Source organism: Ailuropoda melanoleuca, chromosome 10 (assembly GCF_002007445.2).
Source record: "Ailuropoda melanoleuca isolate Jingjing chromosome 10, ASM200744v2, whole genome shotgun sequence".
In the NCBI taxonomy this organism is placed as follows: Eukaryota; Metazoa; Chordata; class Mammalia; order Carnivora; family Ursidae; genus Ailuropoda; species Ailuropoda melanoleuca.
In genome coordinates this window covers 7,397,965-7,418,532 of record NC_048227.1, presented here as the reverse complement: position 1 = coordinate 7,418,532, position 20,568 = coordinate 7,397,965, and the positions used below count along the sequence as shown (strand labels likewise).

At 50.1% G+C, this 20,568-nt stretch overlaps 1 protein-coding gene across 3 annotated transcripts in view; it reads right to left on the bottom strand.

The window, feature by feature from the left end:
• Nucleotides 1-20,568, bottom strand: part of COL26A1 (collagen type XXVI alpha 1 chain) — a 143,336-nt gene that overhangs the window by 76,204 nt on the left and 46,564 nt on the right. For 2 of the 3 annotated variants that reach the window (XM_034669955.1, XM_034669953.1), the window contains exon 3: nt 4,016-4,119. In XM_034669955.1, coding sequence (XP_034525846.1) covers nt 4,016-4,119 — 104 coding nt within the window. The remainder of the gene's footprint in view (nt 1-4,015; nt 4,120-20,568) is intronic. The other variant, XM_034669954.1, reaches the window with a different exon arrangement.

Sequence of the window (20,568 nt, the reverse complement as noted above, 5' to 3'; positions counted from 1 at the left end):
AGAAATAGAGCACATTGGGGTGCCTGGGTGGCTCAGTCAGTTAAGCATCCGACTTTTGATTAAGGCTGAAGTTGTCATCTTGGGGTCATGGGATGGGGCTCTGTGTTGGACTCAGCAGGGAGTCTGCTGGATATCCTCTCTCTCCCTCTCCCTCTGCCCCTCCCCCTCAAAATAAATAAACCTAAAAAAGAAAAGAAAAGAAATAGAACATATAGATGGCCCTATGTCTGTTAAAGAAAACAAATTTCTTATCAAAATCTTCCCCGCAGGGGTCCCTGGGTGGCTCAGTCAGCTAAGCCCAGACTCTTGATTTTGGCTCAGGTCGTGCATAATCTCAGGCTCATGAGATCAAGTTGGACATGGAACCTGCTTGGGATTCTCACCCCCCCCACTGCGCTTGAGTACCCACACACTCCCTCTAACGAAACGAACAAACAAAAAAACTTCCCCATAAAGGAACTACAGGTCCACATGGTTTCACTGTGAATTATATTAAACATTTAAGGAAAAAGTAATACCCGCTTTACCAAAAAATGCCTTTAGAAAGTAGAGGAGGAGGGAAATTTTCCTATTTCTTTTTATGAGAACAGCATAACTCTCATCACCAAAAACTGGAAGACATTACAAGGAGAGAAAATTAGATAATTATCAAACATAGAAATAGAAAACTCAATAATACATCCAAATGTGGTTGGTCCTGGTAATAATAACATTATTCCCCAAAACAAAGGGTTGGTTTAGTATTCCAAATCAATGTAATTTGTCACATTAACAAAATGAAGGATTAAAAAAATGATCACCTTAGTACAGAAGCAGAAAAAGCATTTGACAAGATTCAGCACCATTCCTGATGAGTAATCTCAACAAACTCAGAATAAAAGTGACTACCCTCATCTGATACATGGCGTATACGAAAAAATCTACTGTTAACAACATATTTCACAATGAAATGGAGAACTTCCCCCCCGGCCATGATCAGAAACAAGGCAACTATATCTATTCTCACCACTTCTGTTAAACATCTTACCAGAAGTTCTAGCCAGTCCAATAAAGCAAGAAAAATAAAATAAAATGCATTAATAGTTGAAAGGAAGAAGCAAACATGTCTTTATTCACAGAAGACATAATGGTTTATGTAGAAAATCCAAAGAAATCAATAAATAAGCTACTAGAACTAATAAACGAATTTAGCATGGTTTTTACATACGAAGTCAATATTAAAAATCAAAAATATTTCTATATGCTAGCAGAAAAATAATAATGAAATGAAAATTTAAAAAGCAATCCAATTTTTTAAGCACCAAAACTTCAAGGCTTAGAAATACTTAGAAATAAATTTAATAAGAGATAAGCAATACCTCTACTCTGGAAGCTGAAAATTAAATTCCTACATAAATGGAGAGCTATACCATGTTCATGAATCAGAAGACTCATTATTAAGATGTGTATTTTCCCCAAATTGGTCTATAAATTCATCACAATCCTACTCCCAAGGGAAATAAAAACATATGTCCACAGAAAGACATTACAAGAATGTTCACAGAAGTTTTATTCTTAAAGCCAAAAACTAGAAATGACCCGAAGATCTAGCCACAGGACAATGCATAAATAAAATTGTGGCTATTTACACAATGGAATAATACCCAGTAATAAAAATGAGTAAACTACTCATATACCTATCACAATATGAATAAATCTCAAAAACATTCTATTAATTAAAAGAAACCATGCACAAGAGCATATATTATATGGTTCCATTTATATGAAGTTCAAGAATAGGTAAAACTGATCTATGATGATAGAAATCAGGACAGTGGCTGCTAAGGGATGAGAACTTTCCAGAAGGTGATAGAAATATGTACACGAATCAAAACTCATCAAAGTGTACACTTAAGATTGATGCATGTCAGAGTACGTAAATTTTATGTCAGGAAAAAAAAAGGATATTTGGAGTAACGTCATCAATAATTTAAAACTTGGGAGAAACTTAAATATCTTGCAGTAGGGATTTACTTAATAAAGTATGTACCCAAATTTTATAGCCACTAAAAATAATGCTACAGAAAGCTATCTATTGACAAGGAGAAACACACATGGTAACTTATATGAAAAAGAAAGTTACCAAAATACTACAACTGTATAAAAGGACAGAAAAAAGGTCTGGAGGTTTTCACCAAAGTGAGACTCAAGGTTAACCTTGAGAGGTATGATTCTGGGTTTCTTCCCCTTTTCTACACTGAACACGGACTTAACCTTTGCAATAAGCAAAAACATTTCTAGATACATCCCTATAGTTCTAGATACTTAGACAAGATTCATTCCCTTATTCGTGGTAGCTGTGATCTATAAAATCACGGGGGTCCCGAATTAGCAAAGAGTGAACCATTGCTCTTCGGGGAGGTACGGGGTGAGGCTCCTGCCAGCGTCTGGTCACAACATTTTTGTCAATGTGTTTTACATGTGTGGGGAGGAGTTCATTGCTGTCTGCACCTCAGCTGGAGGGGACAACTGGCAGTTCTGTGTGTGTGGAACCCTCCTGGACTCTGTTCCATGGGTTTCTTCCCTTGGAGGATTTGAATCCGTACCTTTCGTTGCAATAAAACCATAAGGTGCAAGCAATAGCTTTTTGGCCCTGTTGAGTTCTCTCAGCGAATTATCATACCTAAGGGTAGTCTTGGGCTCCCCAGTCTGCCTCTGTATCAATGACTCGAACCCCCCTTTTGAATCACTCACTCACGTGCCCTTTATCTATTTGCGTGAGGTATATGACTCAGACATCTGAGACTTACACTTCGTTTACTGGATTGTTCCTTTAATAAAGAGAACATGAGGACAGATGACAAACCGTACATGCCTCAACATTACAGTGGTTTCCCGGGGAGGGCGGAAGGGTCCCTATTCCGGGAGGGCTCAGTTATCCTTAGAAGAAACAGTCTGTAGTGTGTCGAGTGGCAGTTTGGGGGCTTGGGGGTGAGCAGACATGAAAACACATGATTATAGTCGGCTGAGGCAAGGATGGGGTCAGGGGGAGCTCGGAGGCTCTGGGAGCTGAGAGAAGGGCTCCCAAAGCCTTCCCAGTGCTGAACAAAGGCCTCCCAGGATCAGGTGCCTTCTGAGTCAGGAAGGGCAGCACCACTGGACCCTTTTCCATTCCAGACCCTTCCTTCCGCTCTGCTTTGGGCCACAGGCCCACAGAAGCATCATCATTATTATTACTTTCTGTGATTATCCTGTTATTATTTGTAACCCAAAGAATTTGGGGCAGTTTTCAATAAAAGTATATACCAAACATATTACAACTTATTATAACTTTATAATCACCTAATTTATAAAAGCAAATCCGTAAAACAAAAGTCAGCAGGTTAGGTAATAAAAAAGATGAGGGAAAATCATTTGATCAGAAAGTCCATGTCGTGGAAAACTACCGTTTCCAAATGCAAAACTGACCCATGAGCCTCCAGGTCAACCGGCTAACCCTGTGAACAAGATGGGCTGTGAATCTGTCGGTTGGGTAGGACCTGCTTTCCCTGGCCGCGAGCGCAGCCGGGATTTGCTGCGGGCCCTCCCTGGCCCCATCAGGCTCCAGAGGCAGGTTGGGACTGGGTCCGGAGGGCTCAGAAAGAAAGCCCCAGCTCTAGGCTCTATCCTCCCAACCTCCCCCTGGGCTCGAGCCAGGCGGAAGGGCAGGACCGTCATTCCGCTGCCACCAGATCCGTGTGCCTCGTTTCACAATAGACGTGGCTCCAAGGCTGGTGAACAGAAAGCCGGCAGCCAGCTCCGCCCGCCCCGATTCCCGGGTAAGTGCGATCCAGAGCGGAAGAAAGAGGCTATCAACTGAATCCCCTCCCCCAGGCCAGGATTCATGCTTCTCTTCCACCCAACTAATGCACACAGGGCCCTACCTCGGTGCCCATGGCAGGGTGGTAGCAACATCAGAGACTCCGCAGCCCAGCCCAGCCGGTGCCCCGGCCCCCAGCACCCTGCGCCCCAGCCCCCCACACCCCGGCAGACTCACCCTCCTCACAGTTGCTCCCGGTGAAGCCAGGACAGCATCTCCACTCCAGCGCCGTCACCGTGCGGTAAGACACTCTGTACGTGGGTCTGATCAGAGTCCTGTAACTAACACGAGGGCAGCATCAGCAGAGTGTGAGCACCTGTCCACCGGCCCCCGCTCCCACTTCTGCAGACAGCACCCAGCCCAGGGCTCTGGGAGCCGCCTGGGTAGCGGAGCCAGTCATCCCGGCTCTGTGCCCACTGGCTGTGTAGCTCTGGGCAAGTGACCACTGCTCTCTGTGTCAGTTGCATTCTGAAGTCCCTCCCAGCTCTGCCTTCTGGCAAGTCTCCAAGCATGGCCACCGAGGGTGGGAAAATGTCTGCCATGGACTGAATTGCGTCCCCAGAATCCATATGTTCAAGCCCCGCCCCCATCATGTGACTATATTTGCATATAGGGTCTTTGGGATGTAATTATTGTTTAATGAAGTCATAAGGGTGGGGCCCTAATCCATCAGAGCTGGTGGCCTTATAAGAGGAGGAGGACAGAGAAAGAGATCTCTGAGTCCATGCACGCACTGGGGAGAGGCCATCTGAGGACCCAGCGAGAAGGTGGCCATCTGAGAAAACACATTTCTGTTGTTGAAACCCCCCGGTCTGACCCTTTGCTATGGCAGCCTGAGCTAAGACATTGACCAAGACCATGAAGAAGGACAAGAAAACTATCGTTAGGACGTGTGCAACTTCTAACCACCCAAAGTTCCTCAACTCCAACGCTTTGTCCCAATCATTTCCTTTGGTCGATTCATCCAATGAACACTTACCGAGCGCCAACTACATGCGGTACTGTGGTCACAGACTGATAGAACTGAGTCCCTTCCTCGGGAAAATCAGAGCCTCGTGGATGAGAGAGGCACACCAATGAAAACCTGCAGTCCCGTCGCGGGACCCTTTCCCCTTGCAAACTGCTGTGGATNGATGAGAGAGGCACACCAATGAAAACCTGCAGTCCCGTCGCGGGACCCTTTCCCCTTGCAAACTCCAGGGCCAAATTTCACACTCCTTCAGTTCTGACATTTTTCTTGTAAAAAAGCTTGATACTATTTTACAGAACTCTGAGACATAAGATATGTGACCAAACCCCAGTGAGCTCTCACCTCACACCCGTCAGAATGGCTACCATCAACACACAAGACACAACGGGTGTGGGCGACGATGTGGACAAAGGGGAGACCTCACGCAGTGTTGGTGGGAGCATAAACTGTGCAGCCGCTGTGGGAAATGGTAGGGCAGTGCCTCAAAAAATGAAAAATAGAACTCCCATTTGATCCAGGAATCCCACTCCAGGGGGTTGATCCAAAGAAAACAAAAACACAAATTCAAACAAGATCTGCACCCCCATGTTCATCGTAGCCTTATTTACAATAGTCAACACATGGAAACAACCTCAGTGTCTCGATGGGGGAACGGATAAGGAAATGTGATGTAGCGAGACACAGTGGAATATTACAGAGCCATAAAAAAGAAGGAAATCTTGCCATTTGTGACAGCAATGGATGAACCTCGAGGTCATGATGCTGAGTGAAATAAGTTAGACAGAGAAAGGCAAATACTGGATGATCTCACTTATATGTGGAATCTAAGGAAGAAACCACCAAGGTCATAGATACAGAGAGACCGATGGTTGCCAGAGTCGGGGGGCAGGGGTGGGCATAATGGGTGAAGGGGGATCAAAAGGCAGAAACTTCCAGATATAAAATAAAATGTAAAGGTCCTGGCATGCAATGTGCAGCATAGTGACTGTAGTTAAGAACATCGAGTGGCATGTATCAAAATTGCTAGGAGAGTAGAACTTCAAGTTCTCATCACAAGAAAAACAATTTTTGTAACTGTGTCTGGTGACAGATATGAACTAGACTTATTGTGGTGATCATTTTGCAATACATGCAAATATCATATCAAATACTGTGCACCTGAAACAAACATAACGTGGAATGTTAATGGTACCTCACTACACACACGTGCACACACACACACTCACAAACATATGACCCAGTCTCACCAGGGGGATACACTTGGCTCTATGATTCAATGTGCGTGCATCATTATAACTTCGCTGCTTGATCACGTCCGCACATCTTCCCCTTGAGAGCAAAGCTACGTGACTTCACAAAATCCAAATCTGCTGACACCAAGCAACTTAATCGGTGAACGGGAAAATTATGAATTAACTGGGAGCAGCAGGCGTGACGTTTCAAGATGCCCCGTTGACAGGAAAACACACGAGTTCACGTCTCAAATTTCAGGAGTACTGCTTTCAGTGTGAACAATACTGTTACACTAATTTCTCTTAAAAAAAAAAAAAAGTCCTCTCGCTCACGTTTCATGAACATTCTGGCAAACCAGCTTCCCCCTGGAGATCTAAGCGGGGGGTGAGGCTGTGTGCAGCCAGGGGCAGGAAACTTTTGAGTGAGAAGCCAGGAGTCTGCATGGAGAGACGTCCGCGCTGGAACCAGGACAGCGGACCTCGATCTTTAGGCTCTGGACTGCCCCCTGGAAGCTCTGAGGCAGGCCAGAGGGGTGGGGCTGGCAGAGGAGTGGGGCATCATCCCCAGTCCCCAGGGCAAGTGGCCTGACGGGCCACCAGTGGGTTGATGAGCCCGGCTCCAAGGAGCACAGAGAGATAATAAAGAGGCAATAATGAGCACACACGCACACAGTCACGTACGCACACCCTCCCGCACGCACACACGGGCCCCCGGGCTTTCATGCTCACACATGCACACGTGCTCACACTCTTTTGCACACTCAGCACTCACAGGCACTCATTCACCTGCTCACGCCCTCACATGGCCTTCCTGCTGCAGATCTCCCAGCCGGAGGCAGGCCCAGCTCGGGGGCGGGGGGGCGGGGGGGCGTTTAATTTAGATAAAAGACACCAGTTTTTTTACTGATTCCTGGAATAAGATGTCGCTCCGGCTGAGAGGGAGCAGAAAAGCTATGAAACCCCCACCTGGGGCAGGCGTGTGGGCAGGGAAAGGGTCAAGCGCAGCTGATGCCACGGATGGGCGCCTCCCATAACCTCAGCACCATAGAGTGGATGGGGCCCCGGACTGTGGGCTTCGGGCTGTGTCTCAACTCACAATACTAACTTGCACACATGACTTATGAGGACACCAGAGACCAGGATGCGGAGCATGAGGCTCACTGGGAGGGAGCGTGTGCGAGGCGCCCAGAGCAGGAAGCGTGCACAGATGCTGGGTTCGCAAAATGCAGATCTGACTCCATTCCTCCTGGCCCACGCCCTTCCACCGTCCCCAGTGTGGTCAGGAGGGTCTGACTGCTTAGCCATGCATGCGAGCCCTTGTCCTGCTCACACAGCCGCTCTCCGGCCCCTCGAGGCAAAGGCTGCCCCTCCCCCTCCAGCCCCTGAGCCACGCAAATGCACCAGGCATCCCCCCTCCATGCCTTGAATGACGATGATGATAGATAATAAATATAAGAGCTTTGAGTATCCGCCCTGCTCAAGGCACCGCTCTGAGTGTTGTCCATGTGCCGACTCACAACAATCCTAACGGGTGGATACTATTACTAATCCTAATTTACAGATGAGAAAACTGAGGCACAGAGAAGTTAATTAACTTTCTCAAGGTCACACTGCCAGTAGGTAATAGGATTAGAATTCACATGCGGGCAGAACTGGCAGAACCTACCAACACTAATTTGCGTTTGTTCAGCACAAAGGAATATTTTCCCTCCCTGCATCTGCACAAGATCCGATCTCAGGCTCTGTGCCAGAAGGAAAGCTCGTCCCCCACAGAAGGTCCCTTTATGCCCCTCATGCAGAGGGCCATGGGCTGACTTGCCCCACTCTGGGACCAGAAGGAACCGGATGACCTGTGATGGCCAGGAGCAGGGCACACCAGTAGGTGGCGCTGCTTCGCCAGCCCTGAGGGCCAGGGACCAGCCTAGCAGACCCCTCAGGTCTCCCCTGAGTGCCCTGGGCACCAGGCAGTGTTTGCAGCCTGGCCCAGGCTGGGCTTCCCCCTCCTACATTTCACAAAGAACTCCCAGCCTGTTCGCTGGGGTCCGGTCTACAAACCCAGTGATTTTTCTAAAATGTAGATCCGATTTTGTGATTGCCCTCTCTCAAAACCTTCCATGGCTCCCAAAGATTAAGGACTAAGCTCTTTAAGTCAGTAAAGAAGGCCCTGCTTATCTTTCTGCGCTCCCTTCCTCCTGCCACCAGCAGCCAAGGCTCCTACCACCACAGCACAACCTGCTCTTCCTGCCACTGGGCCTTTGCACATGCAGGCTCCTCTGCCTACATGCCCTTCCTCCTTTACTCTGCCTGAGAAAAATTCCCAAGAGCCTTCAGGGTGTGACTCACATGACCTGTCCTCAGCTGTGAAGCACCCCTGCTCCTGGCCAGTGTCCACAGACTCCCTCCCAAGCCTTCCCACAGCACCTTTTTACAGAGCTTGGTTTGAACCCAACACTCACCCATGTACTCAGCAGGTACACACCGAGAGCCTACTGTGTGTCAGACAATGAGAACACAAGCATGAAGAAGACGGGCACGGCTCCGCTCTGCCACAGAACCACCCACGTGAACAGACGACCACGGGCCACGGTGCTATGAAGCTGAACACTGAGTTCACGCCTCACATTAAAATGGGTTTTTTTTCTTTTTTATTAAAACATAATTTACATGCAGCAAAATAGATAAATCAAGCGTTTAGCTTAATAAACTTTTTTTTTAAGATTTTATTTATTTATTTGACAGAGATAGAGACAGCCAGCGAGAGAGGGAACACAAGCAGGGGGAGTGGGAGAGGAAGAAGCAGGCTCATAGAGGAGGAGCCTGATGTGGGGCTCAATCCCATAAGGCCGGGATCACGCCCTGAGCCGAAGGCAGACGCTTAACCGCTGTGCCACCCAGGCGCCCCTAGCTTAATAAACTTTTACCTATGTGTAAACCAACGTTCCCAACTCAAAAGTCCCCCATGACCCCTCCAAGACGATTACCCCACCCCCAGATGTATCCATTCTGATTTCTATCTGCCCCCCCTTCTAGAATCCCATATACACGGAACCTCGCAGCATGCCCTGGCTTGTGCCCGCCTTCTTTTACTTAGCCTTAGCCGGAGGTTCAACCGTATTGCTAAGAGCGGGGGTATTCCGTTCCTTTCTATTGCTAAATAATACTCCCTTATACAAATATGGCCCAATTGGTCCATTCTCTGGTTGATGACCATTTGGGTTGTTTCTGGTCTCGAACTAGGATGGAGAAAGATGTTTGTGAACACGTCTTCATTCCTCTGGAGTATATTCCCAGGAGCAGCCTTGCTGGCCCATAGGATGGATATAGGTTTCTCTTTAATAGCTGCGGCAAACAGATGCCCCAAACCTATCTGGACAAAGCAATTCACACGCCAAGCAGCAGTGCCAGGGGTCCAACTGCTCCATAACCTTGATCTTGGGCTGCCCAAACTCAAGGGCTGTCTACTGAATCCATGTTTATGGCTTAAGCCAACAGTCTGCAGCATTTTTTTACAGCAGCTCAAGGTGAGGAAGAGAGATTTACATTAAGTACTTAAGACAATTTCCAGGTAGGAGATGCAATAAATGTTGGGTACTGTGATGGGTACTTGTATGTGTCCCCCAGACTGGGCGAACCCGCCATAACTGGTAAAAAGTGTGAGGATTTCCAGAAGAGCCCAGCACTGAATTGGTAGGCTGAGTCGAGAAAAATCTACCCTCCGGGAGCCTGGGTGGCTCAGTCAGTGAGGCGTCTGCCTTCGGCTCAGGTCGTGATCCTGGGGTCCTGGGATCGAGCCCCGAGTCAGGCTCCCTGCTCAGTGGGGAGTCTGCTTCTCCCTCTCCCTCTGCCCCTCCCACCTGCTCATGCTCTCTCTTTTGCTCTTGCTCTCTCTCAAATATATAAATAAAATNGAGCCCCGAGTCAGGCTCCCTGCTCAGTGGGGAGTCTGCTTCTCCCTCTCCCTCTGCCCCTCCCACCTGCTCGTGCTCTCTCTTTTGCTCTTGCTCTCTCTCAAGTATATAAATAAAATCTTTAAAAAATAATCTGCTAAGAGAGGAGATCCCAAGTGCCCTCACCATACACAACACAAACGGTCACTATGGGAGGTGGCGGAGATGTTCATTGATTTGATCGTGGGTAATCATTTCACAGTGTGTTTATATATCCAGACACCACGTTGTGCACTTTAGATAGACATCATTTGTCAAAAATCAAATTAAAAAATCAATCAACAGAAGTACAAACACACACACACACACACACACACGCACGCACGCATGCAGTCCGGAGTGCTTCTGTGAGGTAAGGGGGCAACTGTACCACCTGCTGCCATTTCAAGACTGTTCCCAAGGGGCAGAGAGACCTCCCACCCCACTCCCATCCCTCGCCCCAGGAAGCAATCCCTTTCAAATCAGCACAGCCCCCAGGCCATCTCCACGAGAAGACAAACGGCCATAACTCCAAGGTTTACAACCTTGGCCGAACCTCTGACGACCTTGAGCTCTGACGACCTTGAGCTCAGTCTCACTGGGGGACACCGAGCTCCTGGATGGGACCCGGCTTGCCTCGGGCTCCCCAGCAGAGGCTGCACCCCTGCACGGGGCTTACCCCCCCATCCAGGTGGTGGCAGGAGCCTTGTTCCTTGGCATCAATGTGGAGGGCCAAGGATGAGGTCCTGGGTGGGGGCCACAGTGACCTGGGTGTGACCCCCACCATTAAGGCTTGAATGACTCCGGGGGGATATTGGAGGAAGAGAAACAAGACTGGCCTCTGAGGCATGATGCCCCCCAAGGTGGGGATGCTCCTCCATTCTGACTTCCTCTCGACTCTATGGTGCTGCAGTGTCCCCGTGCAGTGGTGGCCCACAAACCCTGGGGGCTCTGGCCTGGCGTCCACCAGCCTCCCCTTTGACTCTTGAGCCCCTCGCTCCTGCTTTCCAGCCGTACTGGCCTTCCAAATCTCCAGTGTACCACATCCCTGATCACTGAAGCGCTGCTCTCTCTCTTTCTCGCTCTCTCTCTGTTACCCAGTTAAGGCCCAGTCATCACCTCAAATGCCCTCTCCTCCAGGAAGCCCTCCTGAGGCCTCTGACTAGCTCAGCGTTCCTAGATTTACAGGTGCCAAAGCTGGCATAGGAAAGGAAGAGGAGTGTAAGGGTGTTATATCTGCTGAACCCCTAGGGGGCTCAGCCCCCTGATACTCTGAGTATCACCATCCCACCTTGTGGATGAGGACAGAGTCCTTGCCCGAGCTGTGTGACTGGTGGGCAGTGGAGCCCCCAATCGGCTTGCACCACCAGGAAGTGGACAAGCCCGTTCCCCCCTTGACTGCATACCCCCCAGGGCCCGTCCTTTCATCAAGTTGCCCCCCACCTCCCACCCCTGCTGCATCTAAGAGGTCAGAGGAGGCCCCTTGGGTTTTGCTGGTCCAGTCAAGATCCCGACACAGCGATCGAGACACTGGAGCGTGTGTGCAGGGTGGCCCCCCGCAAGGACAGCCCAGGCTGACTTGGCCCGAGGGGAGCAAACATGCAGTCAGGCAAGATAAACACAGGGCTTTCTGGCTGCTGTGTTTCTAGTTCATTCCAATACATCTCTGCCCATCTGCGAGCCGTGAGTGAGTCCCCCTGTCTCTGAGCCCGCTATAAAGTCTGCACTGAGGTGCACCAGACTCAAAGATCCCTTCCTACCTTGAAATTCTCCAAACGCAATCTGGAGTCTCCCAGTGGTGTCTCCCACATCACCAGTTCTGGGGTAGTTTTCCCCCCAAGACGACCCAAATCTAGGGACTTCGGACCTTTATGCATTTGCTTCCTCTGACGGTTGGATCCTGGGACTTCCCTCACCGTCACCTGTCACCTGGCAAACTCAAGGACATAGATTCTCCCGGGGGTTGTGACTCAATAAATATCCAAGTCAGAAGTGCCGCCTCCTCCGAGAAGGCCGCCTTGACCAGCCCGCCCTCAGTCACACCCACCCCCACCGCAGGCTGCATGCCCTGGGTTTATACTGTCATAGAGCCCTGGCTCATCTTCCACTCACCACCAGCTGTGCAGTTATCGATCTGACATCTGTCCCCTCCACTAAAGCCACTGCTGCACCCCAGGCCTAGCTCGGGGTATAGCACATCATGTGTGCACGCAATAAAAATTAGGGAATGAAGGAAACAATCAGTGACTGGTGTAGCAAATGGAGTCCCAGGCAGGGAAGTCCAATGCTAAGCAAGACACCGTGGGTCCCCAGAGGAGCTCAGGGTGTCGGGCTGGGGGACATCCCTGGACACCGATGGCCCACAGGGATGGGGAGGCAGGGCATGGCCACTTCCACGACGAGGGGCCAGAAAAGTCTTCCATGTCGCAGAACGCATAGGGAAGTTCTGCTGCGCTGAGATGGTGAGGGGGCGGCCAGCACCAGGAGAGCCAGGGGGTGCTTTGGAGTGAGATCTGGTGCATTTGGGGAGCAGACAACGCAGAGGCAGGGCAGCTACGAGAGCCCCAAGCCAGGCAAGGAGTCTGGCCTGGGTTTGGGGAGACCACACTGGCTGGCGCTCGCCAGGCCTTCGGAGCACGCTTCTGATCAGCAAAATATGTTCGAGTCTGCAATATACATGTATTAATCTACCCTTGTATATATACATGTATTATTTACTGTCTTTGCATATATTAAAAATCAGTAGAGCTTAATTTCGCTCTTACTTTAGAGATTAAAAACTAAACAGAAGACTTGATGTGGTTTTCCTGCCCCTCAACAGACAGCCTTGCACCCACTAGGAAACCAACGCCTCCCAGCCAAGGGGAGGCCACCCAGGGGCTGTGGCTGAGCAGTGTGCTGGTCAGATTGGCTTTCTAGAAAGACCCCACCTGTGGCTGGCTGTGGGGTCCCCAGATGGGAAGGGAGAGATGGAAGGTGGGGAAGGGAGTCGGGCGGCTGCTGGCCAAGAAAGAGGGGCAGGGCTGGGATGAATGGCCTCATTTTACAGAAGGGGAAACTGAGGCTGTGGAGGAGCATGGGGTCAGGCACCAGCCTATAAAGTGGCAGAGGTCTGACCGACCCAGGCCTCCTGGTGGGGCTGGTGTGTTCTTATCTGGTCAACAATGTTCGGAAGATGCCCCCACTGTGAGCAGTTTGTCCTGAGGGACCCTCTCAGGAAGCACAGAGGGTTGAAGTCATGAGGTCCTCTCAGAGGCCCCCAAACTCCTACAGCCACTCCTTGAGTGCCCCAGAAAGGGTGCAGATGTGTCCTATATTTCCCCAAACGTGGCCCTGGGTGCAGGAGGTCACATGAGAGGGCATTTGAAAAATGGGGTCCAGGGAGGGATGAGGTGCCCATCACTGGAGGTGTGTAAGTGGAAGCCATGGCTCTTTGGACTCCAAAGGTGGGGGTCTCCAAAGCATCAAGAGGTCCCTCGGTGGGTGCCAGCACGGGGCTATGGTCTGGGCATCACCAGCCCAGAGACCTCATGGGGGGGCACCGGTGCCCCTCCTTCACTGGGCATTTCAGCCCGCAGTCTCCTGCCCTGGCCCCACTTCCGCACCAGGGACCACCGCGAGGAGGACCAGACTGGGAGGTACCGAGACAGGCTGGAGACTCAACAGGAAATGGGAGTGGGGGGTTCAGAAAGGGAGGCAGTAGATTATTAATCTCTTGATTAATAGCAGCGGGCCAGTGGGAGGGAAGGGGCTGTCCCCTGCAGTTCAGAGGCAGGAGGAGGGGGTTTTCAGCCATTGGCCTCCTCCAGATCCCAGCTAGTCATCCCTAAGTACCAGACGCAAGGGACAGCGGGCCCAGCGGGCAGTNGGAGGAGGTGGGGTCATGGCGGGGGAGGGGGACGGCAGCCCAGACCAGCCCCCAGCTGCAGGGGTCAGCCTCAGGAGCTGCTCGACCCACACAGGCCGGCTGCGGAGGAGGGGCAAAGAAGAAAGGCTGCGTTTTAAGAAAGTACTAAGTTCAGGCCGTCGCAGGGCCTTGCAGGCAGCAGGCAACCCAACCAGAGGGGGGAGGCTGGCCGGCAGGGGGCCGTCTGGTGGAGGGGGAATGAAGGAGGCAGATGAAGCCCCCCGAAGAGTTCCAGCAAACCCCTCCGCTCAGCACATCTGGAAAAGGTTGGCTCTAATGCCATCAAAGAGCTCCGAGGGGCCAGGGGGACAGCCAGGGCAGGGAAGCCAGGCCGAGGAAAACTTAACCCCCGAGTCCCTGGGGCTCAGTCTTCCCAATCTGTAAGGCAGGCCCTGTGCCTGGCCCACCCCCCCAGCAGTGGCCCCGGGGTGCGGGGGAAGCTCAGGGGGGCAGGAGGGCAGCATCCATAATGCCGGCCTTCCTGCTGCCTTGATCAAGGCACAGCGAGGGGTATGATTTCCACCCCAAAGCAAGACAGACGGTTATATCCTCATTCCCCAGAAAGGGAAACCGAGGCACAGAGCCAGGAGGCCCGGCTCGTCCTCTCTGCCTTCCTCTGGGTGTGGAGCTGGTCCTGTGGCCTCTCACAGGGAAGTCTCAGCATACAGCCCCTCACTGTGGCGCTGGCTGGAGAAGGCCCCCCTACCTGGCCCTCCCGGCCTATTGCCACCCCCACCCCCCTTCCCTAGGGAAACCCCCTCATCCCCCAGCTCTCTGCACCAATATCACTGCCCCAGGGAAACCCAGGACCAGGTCTCATATCAGGGACGCGACTGCTGTGAGTCTCTAACATGCCCTCCCCCACCGGTCCCCCCCCATACACACACACACACACACACACACACACACACACACACACACACACTACAGAAATCCAATGCAGAAAAAAATCACAGAATGGGAGAATCCACCCAGGACACACTGGATTACAGCTTTGCTTCTATGTAGCAAGGAGATGGCTGCGTCCTTTAATGAGCATGGCCAAGCACCTCGGTGTATAGGACTTCATAGCGAGCCCTGAGAACAAGGGGAGGGGGACATTGCGGGCCTGCCGTCAAGGCCCTTAGGAGTTGGTAGAGTCGCCCCCCAAATCAAACCATCCCAGCATCACATGGGTGAACCCACATGGGTGGCAGGTGCCCCTGCTCTCGGCCTGTCCCCCTGTTGCAGCTCTGACAAGGTCCCCCTTCCCCTCCTGCTGCAGGTTCCCCAGCTCTAGGCTTGTCAGCGGCCGTCTGCCCTTCCCTCTCTCCAGTACCATTCCCAACAGCCTACAAACAGTTTACAATTTTGCTCCCATACGTCCTGTCTTCAAAACAAACAAAATCCCTCCCTTGACCCCCCGCTGCCTCCAGCTTCCCCTGCTCCCTTCTCAGTAAGAACTTCTCGAAACTTTCCTCCTCTGCACCTGCCATCTCGGCCTCCGTCCCCACCGCTCCCCAAAACTACACTTGCCAGGGTCCCAGCACCCCACACTGCCAACCCTAATGGGCACTCAGCCCCGGTCTTACCAGGTTTCCCAGAGCATTTGGGAGGCTCAGGCTCTCCATCACGGTCCCCCTCCCGAAACCGACCTCCCCGGGACACCCAGATGCTCCTCCCCCCCTGGCTGCTCCTTCTCATCCCCTTAGGCAGCCCCTCCTCCTTAACCCTGCCTCTGAGGTCGGGGTATCCAGACCATTTGGGGACCAGCACCCCTTCTCCATCTAGTCATCCCCAACGCCACCTCCAGTCCCACAGCCTCGAACACAGTCTGCAGCCTCCCGATCCTCGGTCACATCACTTCCCCCGGGTTCCAACTTGCCCACGTTGTTACAGTTAAACATCGGCGACACTGGGGTTCATATTGCAGTTGATGGTGTGCGATCATTTAATTGGTTTAATTCTTAGGGATCGTAAGATAATGTACTTCTTCCTGCCAATGACATCATAGAGTCCATGAAATGCAATATGCCCCGAGCCCTGGAATCTTCCCGGTACTCCAGACTTTTTCACTAGACCTCTTACTTGCACCCCTCCTCCCACGGATGCCCCCACAGGCATCTCCAGCTTCACTTGGCTAAAACGGAGCTGCTGGTTTCCACCTCCGAGGGCTGACACCACTGGGGGGGGTCCCCAACTTAATGAAGGACACATGCAGCCAGCCAGCCGCTCAAACCAAACATTTAGGGTTATCCGTGATTGGCCCCTGCCCTTTCGTGATCAGACTCTTGTCATCTCAGTTTCCAGATACCTCCTGAATTCACCCACTTCTTCCCACTTCCCAGGGAGTGTCCTGGCGTGAGCCACCATCACCTTGCGCCTGCCTGTGCCCACTGTCCCCATGGCAGCCAGCGATCTTTTCAAAACCTAAACCAGCCCATCTCAGGAACCTCTGAAAAGGAGAGAAAAATACTTCAAAGCCAGCAGAAGGAAGGACAGAGTAGAGATCAGAGCAGGTAAGAGCAGAAATCAATGAAAACAGAAAAACATGAGAGAAAAATCAATGAAAAGACCAGTGAAACAACAAAGCTCTAGCAAGACTGACAAAGGAAAAAGAAGAAAAGGCACGAGTTATCAATATCAGGAATGAAATAGGTAATAGGACTATCCTCATAAATTTAACAGCTGAGAGGAAATGGACCAAGTCATCGAAAAACACAAATCACCCCAACTCACTCAATCTGAAATAGATCATTTGAATAGCCCCATAACTATTAAGGAAATTGAATTCGTAGCTTAAAAACTCCTTCAAAAGAACTCTCCAGCCCCAGATGTTTTCACTGGAGAGTTTTACCCAACGTTTAAGAAGAATTAATACCAATTCTACACAATCTCTTCCAGAAAAATGCAAAAGGAGAGAGCACATTCGAACTCATTCTATGAGACCTTGATACTAACGTCCGACAAAGACCGTAGAAAACAAGAAAACCGCAGACCAATAGCCATGATGAAGATAGACGTAAAGATCCTTAAACAAAGTATTAGCAAGTAGAACCCAGCAGGATATTTTTTTAAAATTATATACCGGCACCCATGATAAAACCCGCAGAAAAATAGTTATAGAGGGAACTTGCTAGGCTTAATCAGGAGCATCTGTGAAATCTCCTGACATTTGACATTATACTTACTGGTGAAATGCTTTTCCCCTTGACTGGGAACAAAGCATTCTCTCCGCTCTCTCCACTCTCACTCACTAAGTGCTGGCAGTTCTAGCCAGAGAAAAGGCAAGGAAATCACACGCATACAGATCAGAAACGAGGAAACACGTGGTCTCTATTTACAGATGACATGATTGTCCTTGAAAAAAAAAAAAAGTGTCAAGGAATTTACAGAAAAATGCCCTGAACTAACACATGAGTTCAACAAGGTCAGAGGATACAAGATAAAGACACACAAAAATCTATTGCATTTCTATATACTGGTAATGAACCCAAGGATGTTAGAATTGAAAAGCCAATTTTACCAATTTTACCAAAAAGCACTGCTTACAATCACTCCAAAAGGGAAAAAAAAGAAAAAAAAAGAACAGAGCAGGTATGCTACAAGCTGTAAGAAATCAAGGAAAGATGAAATAAATCAGAAAAAGTCCAAATAAATGGAGAAACGTGATATTCCCGGGTTGGAAGATGCCATGGACCAAAGATATCCATTCTCTCCAAATGGATTTGGAGGTTTAATGTAATTCCTGCAAAAATCTCATCAAGATTTTTGGTGGCTGTTGATGGGATTATCCTAAAATTTATATGAAAAGACAGAAGAACGAAAGTAGGTAAAATCATTTTAAAGAGGAAGAATAAAGTGGGGGAAAAAATCAGTCTATCCGATTTCAAGACTTTATAGCTCAGCAAACAAAGCTTAGCGGTATTGGCAGAACCGTGGACACACGTACCAATGGAACAGGACAGAGACTAACACAAACATGCCCAAATAGCTTTTGACAAACATGCAAAAGCAATTCAAGAAAGGAAGGATGGCCTTTTCAGCAAAGTTGCTGGACCCATCAGCTATCCACAGACCAAGAAAAAAAAAAACAACTCTTGCCTTAAACATCACTCCTTGAGCAAAAATTAACTCAAAATGAATCATGGTTGGGACGCCTGGGTGGCTCAGTCAGTTAAGGGTCTCCCTTCAGCTCAGGTCATGATCCCAGGGTCCTGGAATCAAGTCCCGCATCCGGCTCCTTGCTCAGCGAGGAGCCTGCTTCTCCCTCTGCCTGCCACTCTCTCTCTCTCTCTCTCTCTCTCTCTCTCTCGGACAAATAAATGAATAAAATCTTTAAACAAAAAATGGATCGTGGACTTCAATGTCAAACACAAAACTGTAAAACTTTTAGGAAAAAAACATAGGAGAAAATCTTCAATTGCACTCGTGGGCATTTACCCAGAGAAATGAAACCCTGTATTCATACAAAAATCTGAAGGTACCCGAATGATGACGACAGTTTTATTCCGAATTTATAGCCCCAAACTGGAAACAACCGAGATGTCTTTCAACAGCTAGCTGGTGAAACTAACTGTGGGACGTCCGCACAGTGGAATACTTCTCAGCCATAGAAAGGAACCAACTGCTCATACACCCAACAGCCGGAATGACTCTCCAGAAAATCACGATGAGGGAAAGGATCCGCTCCCGTAAGGTCACCACTGTGTGATTCCATTCTCGAAATGACAACACTTTAAAAGGGGAGAACAGATTAGTGGTTACCAGCGGTTTTGGGGGGCTTGGGGCAGGAGGAAAGTGGGTATGGCTTCAGAAGGGCAATATATGGGGTCCCGTCGTACAGAAAATATTCTGTACATGGACCGTATCAATGTCGATATCTCGATACTCTGATTGTGACATATCGTATAGTCTGGCAAGAGCACCATGGGGAGGAACAGCGTGAACAGTACATGGGATCCAAAAGAGAGAGAGGACACATGGAATCTCTCTGTATTATTTCTTACAACTGTATGTGAATGGACAATACTCTCAAAATAAAAAACTAATCCAAAAGAAACCTAAATCAGATCATTTGTCATCTCTACTTAAAACAACCAATGGCTTCCCAATACACTGACGTAAAATCCCAACTTAAGCCCACAGAGATCAGTCTCTGCCTATACTCCCCTCCTCACCTGCGATGCTTCTGGACACTGACTTCCTCTCTGTTCCTTCATCTAGCACCTCCCTGCCTCAGGGCCTTTGCACCAACTACCCTCACCCGATCATCACGTGGCGGCTCTTTCTCCTCACTCTCTGCTCAGCATCAACGTCATCCTTTCAGGGTCACACTCATGCCTGCTCCAAAGTAGCCCCAATTCATGCCCAGTCCCATCACCTCTACCTTAATTTCCTACACTCATTATGAGGCGATATTTTTTCTCATTTTCATATAAACTCCATGAGGAAAGAGGACTTGGTCTTACTCTCCATCATATTCCCCTCGGGCACATAGTAGGGCTCTCCGTGAGTATTTGCAGAAAGGATTGAGTGAACGAATAAATGTAAGAAAGAGGTCTGCGTGGGGCTCGGGGAGGAGAGGGCGGGAGCCCATGCCAGTCCCCGAGTGCATTCTGAACACAGTCTCAAAGGTTTCACAACCACGCTCTCCCTTCCCCCACCTGCACACTTTTGTCATAAAAATGTCATCAGGATGTAATGAGATAATGTGCTGACTTCAGAGCCTTCTGCCAAGTGAGGACCCGCCAAAGATTACGGCCATGCCGATCCACAAATCTAAGCACGCGGAAATTCAGGAACCCCTTCTCCCCAGACCCTGCGGGCAGTAGAAGGGTGCTAGTGCAGGTGCCCCCTGCCCTCGGGCAGCAAACTCACCCCTGCACCTCTCACCAGCCACTCTTCGTTCACCTGACATCTGTGTCTCTTCTCAGAGCCGTACTAAGATGCTGGGGTTTATCCTGGCCAGACACTGGCCTAGACACGCCTTAGCATGGGCACCGAATGCCCGAAGTAATCCCATGAGGCGGACCCTGATATCATTTTTATAAATGAAACGAGCGAGACCCCACCTTCCACCCCTTCTCTTCCTACCCCTGGCTCCCCACACACTGTGTGCACACACAGCCCACACCACCCAGCTCCAGCCAGGCCAGCCAGTCCCAAGAACAGCTACCCTTGCCAGCCGTGGGGTTCGGGGTGTACCCATTGCCCACAGTCCCCCAGATTTGGGGGTGAGGCCAGGGCAGACTCAGAAGCCCTCAGGGCTATTTAGCCAGGTACCCAGAGAATGGTCCAGAAGAGGGGGTTAGGCTCCAGAAGGACACGGACTCCTTGCCCTGCGAGCGGGAGCATGGCTGGAGGAAGGGCCAGGACAAAGGGGTTCCTCTTGCCTGGGTAGAAGGCCATATGTCCCAGGACCTCTGCTCTGTGGCCCTCTGCTCTGGTCATGCCCAGTCCTGCTGTATCTCCCACAGCTCCACAGGCGGCAAAGGCAAAAAGATACGGAAACCTGGAAGCTTCTATGTAAATGCGGAGGTTGAAATGTGGCAAGACACAGCGGGCAGCCAGGACTATAAGCAACGTAAGACACAAGGCAGCTATGGGAGCTCAGCTGCCTCCTAACCTTGGAGCAGAAAAATGTAAGTTCAGAACATGCCCAGGCCTGCAGCCCCCATTAGGGGCTGCCTTGGAGGTGGGGGTGGGGGTTGGAG